The sequence below is a fragment of the Pyxicephalus adspersus genome, chromosome 1 (genome assembly GCF_032062135.1).
Source record: "Pyxicephalus adspersus chromosome 1, UCB_Pads_2.0, whole genome shotgun sequence".
Classification (NCBI taxonomy): Eukaryota; Metazoa; Chordata; class Amphibia; order Anura; family Pyxicephalidae; genus Pyxicephalus; species Pyxicephalus adspersus.
In genome coordinates, this window is record NC_092858.1 from 57412707 (window position 1) to 57418268 (window position 5562).

General features: G+C 44.9%; 1 protein-coding gene across 1 annotated transcript; it reads right to left on the reverse strand.

Moving 5' to 3' along the window:
- Window positions 1-230: 230 nt before the first annotated feature.
- On the reverse strand, window positions 231-4188 carry SLITRK1 (SLIT and NTRK like family member 1). Its single transcript, XM_072411004.1, has one exon. It carries the CDS (start codon window positions 3421-3423, stop codon window positions 1336-1338), a length of 2088 nt encoding a protein of 695 aa, XP_072267105.1. The 5' UTR covers window positions 3424-4188; the 3' UTR covers window positions 231-1335.
- Window positions 4189-5562: the final 1374 nt, after the last annotated feature.

A 5562-nucleotide genomic window follows, 5' to 3' on the forward strand; every position in this document is an offset into this window, starting at 1 on the left:
GCTGCATCTGGGCTCGAAGTGCTGACGATTCAAATCTAGAATCAGCTTAATGAGTCCTCTCTATGGCGAGTCAATTACATGAATTTCAAGTGTCCCCAAACGCTGCATCTGCATTGCCCAAACCGACCGCTAATTTACCGAAGGATTAGGTGGCACATAAAAAATACATGCATCCTTGAGCAGCAAATTTAACCATCTACAGTACCAGCAAAACGACAACGACAAGCAGACATTTGGAAACATTTCACTTTAATACTGAAAAATATGCCATTATAAAATTTTGAATATAATTACTGAGATTTCAACATAATCCCCATTGCCTTTTTTTTTTTTACATGAGTATTTCCATGTTTTATAAGCTTCAGATCTATTATTTGATTTATTTTGTTTGTTCCAGCTAGCCTCCCACCCTAAGCATCAGAATGACAGTAATTCTTCATGCTTATCTGCATCGGAATACTTTTTTTTTTACTTGTATACACTGTAACCATAATAAAAAATAACCAATAATCATTGTACATTCAGAATGGAAATGCGCATGGGTATGTGGTCAAATTAATACAGATTTGCATAAATGAAAAGAAATCAAAGCGAGGAATAATGGAACTAGTCATGCAAACACATTTTAAATAAAACAGTACAATAGAATTTCTCTTTTTTATAGCCACAGTAAACTTATGATCTGTACTGCGTTATCCATTACAAAAGATAGAGCAATGGCACTTTTAAGTATACCGATACTGTATAGCGAGAGACTTGAAGAAGATGAGATTTTTTTTGGGAGGGGGGGAGGGAGGGCAGAGATATTGGTTGCTCAGATGTGATCTCCAGTTCACTAGAGCGCCCCCAGGGTACGTTGTATCCATGCGAGCCATGCAGCACTTTTTGATTTTTAGGGTTTTTATGTTTTTGTGGTTTTTGTATTGTACTAGTCACTTATTTACATTACATTCATGCCTTCGTGCAACGTTCTGCAGCACGAGAGCTGCACGAGTAGAAGGCCCCCCCTCTGTCATTCTGGTCCTCCTGGAACAACCCCCCCACCAAGCTCCCCAGGTAAATACCCCATCCACATCTCATGGGTATTATGCAGTAGGTAGCACAGCTGGCATACTGGTACTGGCTATGGGTCTCTTACCAGTGCTTGAATTTTTCACAGGCGTCCTTGTGTATTCGCAATAAGGTAGCTTTGCAAAGAGATCCTAGTTTATGGAAATGGCACAAGTGTAGCAAATGTTAGAGCAAAGCACAAACTCATTTGTGTCCTCATATTAAATGACAGCTGTGGGTGCAGTATTTATGAAACCCTCCTCCCACCCATCCCATCTGATACAGCTAGTCTGACAGTGAATGAGACCCACAATCATAAACTCTATGAGTGCCATCTGCATTATAGGGGCCACTGTGCCAGTATGAAGAATCGCACACTGTCTGCAGGGAATTGATCTCAGAGGCTGAGGAGTTGGCATCTCTTCTCTTCGATCTTTTCCTGTTCCTAAGGATAAATACCAGCATGCCAACTACTGTGAAGGCAGAGGTGACAAACACCAGCAAGAGTCCTGGCACCAGCACAGAGATAGACACCCGGCTTGTCTCTAGGTAGGAATTGGGGTGAGTGTTGGTCTCTGACAAGCCGGTGCTGTTTTTGTTAAGAGCATTGAGAGTTGGGGAGATTTTTGCATACAGCAATGGACACATCATGTCATTAGAAAGAAATCTGAAGTCTTTCCCCCAGAACTCCTCGGGGAAATAACATTTGAGATCACTTACAATTACCTCGGGGCCAAGTCGCTCTGCCCATTGTTTGAAAGGCACATTATTACAGGAGCAGTCCCACTGGTTCCCATGCAGGTCTATCTGAATGATGGAGGTGAGCTGATCCAAGACCCCTGCCACTGGAAGGTACATAAAGTAATTATTGTGAAGACTTAATTTGGAAAGGCTGACCCCAGCAAACACATCCACAGGGAGAGACTTCAGCAGGTTGTTGTTGAGGATGAGAATCCTGAGGTTGGGCATGGGATTGAAGGTGTTAGGCAGGATGAGCTGGATGAAGTTAAATTCAAGGTTCAGGTACTCCAAGCTTTGCAGACCGGTGAATTTCTCTGGAGTCAGGGTGTCTATGCAGTTTTTATCCATGTAGAGCCATCTTAGATCGGTCAGGTTCTGGAAGGTGTTGTTCTCCACCATGCCTATGTTGTTGTTGCCCAGATCCAAAAGAGTTAGGTTACCATAATCCAGAAAGTTGGCTTTCCGGATGGTGTGGATCTTGTTCTCCCTCAGGAATAATTCCTGCACATTGGGAGGCTTGGGCTCCAGGTCAGACAGGCTCTTGACATTCTTATTACTGCAGTCTACTTTTAATCCAGGGCCAAGGATCTGCTGACCACAACTGCAGATAGCTGGGCAGGCAGAAATGACAGGGGCTTTGTGTTTGCCATTCATTTCAGACACAACAGCTGTGGGTCGAGTTTTTATTTGCCAGTTGCCTGGTATCTTTGTACCTCCACTCACCGAGCCCTGGGTGGAGGAGTCGTCTTGGCCATTGATTTTGAAGGGGGTTGGAATTGGACCAGGATCACAAGTTTCATCTTGGGCAGGGGGGGCAGCTAGACTGGAATCGACTGCATTCTTTAAGGGGCATAGCTCCTGCTCTGAGGTCTCGTTTAAATCATTGCCTTGCAACCTAGTGGGCGCTTCACAGATCACCCTACCGATCAAGGCATTCTTTGGGATATTTTCTAGCCATTCCTTTAGAGCTGAGAGGTCGCAGCTGCAGTCCCATGGGTTGTCCTCCAAGAGGATCTCTGCTATGCCTGGAATCTGCTCCAGGACCCCCTCATAGGGCAATGTCTTAACTCTGTTCCCCCGGAGATCCAGATGGGTGATGGGCACATACTGAAACACATTGGTGGGCAAGGTGCTGATGAGATTATCATTTAATATTAAAACCTCTAGCTTGTTCAAGTCCCTGAATGCCCCTGGGTCAATGTCTCTCAGCAGGTTGAAATCAGCCTGGAGGTATTCCAGATCATCCAGTCCCAGGAACGTGTGCCTTTTAAACGACTTGATCTTGTTGTTATTAATGTGCAGGCGTTTTACCAGCTGCAAGCCCAGAAATGCACCAGGGACAATCTCATGCAAGCCATTGTTTTCCATGTGTAGGCTGACGGCATTGTAAAAATTGGCAAACTCATTAGGGAAAAGCCTCGTTAAAGAATTCCCATGCAGGAACAAATGATAGAACTGGGAAGTGGGAGCTGAGAAGTGCTGCAGGTTAGTAAATCCCTTTTTCTCGCAGTCTACATGCAGATCTCCCTCTACCTCGTTACAAGAACAGATCTTTTCTTTACAAACGTCCCTTGTAACGTTTCCAGCGGCCAAACAAAGAGATATCTCCAGCAGCAGAATCCAAAGCAGCATTTTTAATCAGAGCAATGCATTCCCGATCTCATCGCAATGTGTTAACAATCCATCTCCTGCAGAGACCTGGGGTGCTGATGGGGGGGAAAGAAAGCAGCAATAAAATACCTGAAAGATGGGATCGTCTCACCCCACTCTTATCTCCTCCACTGCAATAAGCCCAGACGACAGTCACTACAGATCCACAAATGATGGTCACGTAGGATGCAAGACCTATGCAGCAGCAACCATCCGACTGATGGAAATCATGGAGCCAGCGATGTGCCAACCTTCAGCAGTGCCATGGATGGATGGCTGTGAGGATGATGATGATGTACAATCCGATTACCTAGCACTGTAGCAGGCTCTCATCATGCAATGTATGTGCTGTTCACAGCTTGTTGGTGCTGAAATCACGCCCCAGCCTAAAAAATCCCAAAGCCAATGGTGCTGCAAAATTTCCGCAATCGCTGCGTTTTTTTTTTCTCCTCTCCTCAGCTCTGCTCGTCACCCGTCTGTCCTGATCACAGGGCACAGGGCTGTGTGTAAGGCTCAGAGTCACTTGCTAAGAGGCTTGTGTTAGTCTGAGCATGCTGCACGCTGGAAGATCTGACACCCTCTGCTGAGCTGCAGTGGCAAAAATCCATTTGCTAGGGGAGTGATGCTGGGAAGAAAAAAAAAAAAACAAAAATCAATCAGCTCGCAGGGCAAGCGTTAAAAAATGTTGCTATTAAAGAGCAGCGATCTACAGCCACTCTTCTTTAATATGGGTGCTGTAGGATTTCCCCCCTCTAAGTTTAGAGACTGACAATCTCTGCTTGGATTCCATGTGATGTCACATACACGCACACACAGGCATGCGCGCACACATACGCACTGGCAGCGATTGTGTGGGCTGCTATGTATCTGTGTGTAAACATACAATATTGATAATATACGGGGATAGGAGATCGCAGCTACACATTGCAGTGTGGATTTATATTCCATGATCGTTCATCTGCTCTTTGCATGGAGAGATGCATGTGCTGTATGCATGCTATGTATATGAACACTAAACACAGCTAGATATAGATACATAATAGAAAGATGCTAGATAGGTAAGTGATTGATAAATATATTAAATACAATAATCAAATCTGCAAATCTGCTTGGGTGATCTCTTGGCATGCACAGCTGCCATACAGCAGGACTCCTGGCAGACAGGCTGTCTAAGTACCACCTGGGTGGCCCTATTGGCTAATCAGCCCTCTTTATAATATTCCTAATCGTCAAATATTCCTAATATTGTCATTTCTATCTCTTCTGTTCAGATTCACTTTGCGCTTTCTCTTTAGTAAGGAGAGTGAGTCATATATTGTGGAGGTTCAGCAGTGTGAAGGGGAGTGGTTTTTGATGCGGTAGATATTTCATGGAAGCTGTTTAGATGTAGAACTGCCATTAGGCTTCCTGTTTGGCTGCAGTGTGTCACCCCTTCTCCCCCTACCAAAATCTGAGGTCTATAGGGATGTGACAGCACATCTGATCTCCTGGAGACAGCATCCAGCCTGGTGGTACCCAGGGGTGCTACACAGCATGGCTAGCACATCACTAGGGACAGCCGGACACAGCATGGCTAGCACATCACTAGGGACAGCCGGACACAGCATGGCTAGCACATCACCTGAGACAGCTGGATACAGAATGGCTAGCACATCATCAGGGAATGCTAGACACAGCATCCAGCATGACTAGCGCATCACCTGACACAGCTGGACACAGCATCCAGCATTGCTAGCACATTGCCAGGGGGAACTGCGCTGGATCTAGCTTCCATTATGGCTAGCCCATAGCCTAGAAGCCTCCAGAAACCATCGTCTATTAAAGCTGCGCTGGATATGGAAACCATCCTAGAGGCACTGGAATTAGAGCTGTGATATGATATACTGAGAAAAAAAAAAATAAGAAATAAAAGCCAGAATTCTTCCTGTAGTGGAAGAGATTAGCTAGGGGTTCTTGGTTTCACAGATGATGCAGAAAGCCTTTGGGAACTTTCAGTCATGACTTGAGGACAAACCGCAGTCAGTTCCCCACCCACAAAATAACAACACTCCAGATTTTGTTTAAATGGCCTGTGTGGCCTGTTATTACATTATTAAATTAACCAAATAAATAAAATAAATA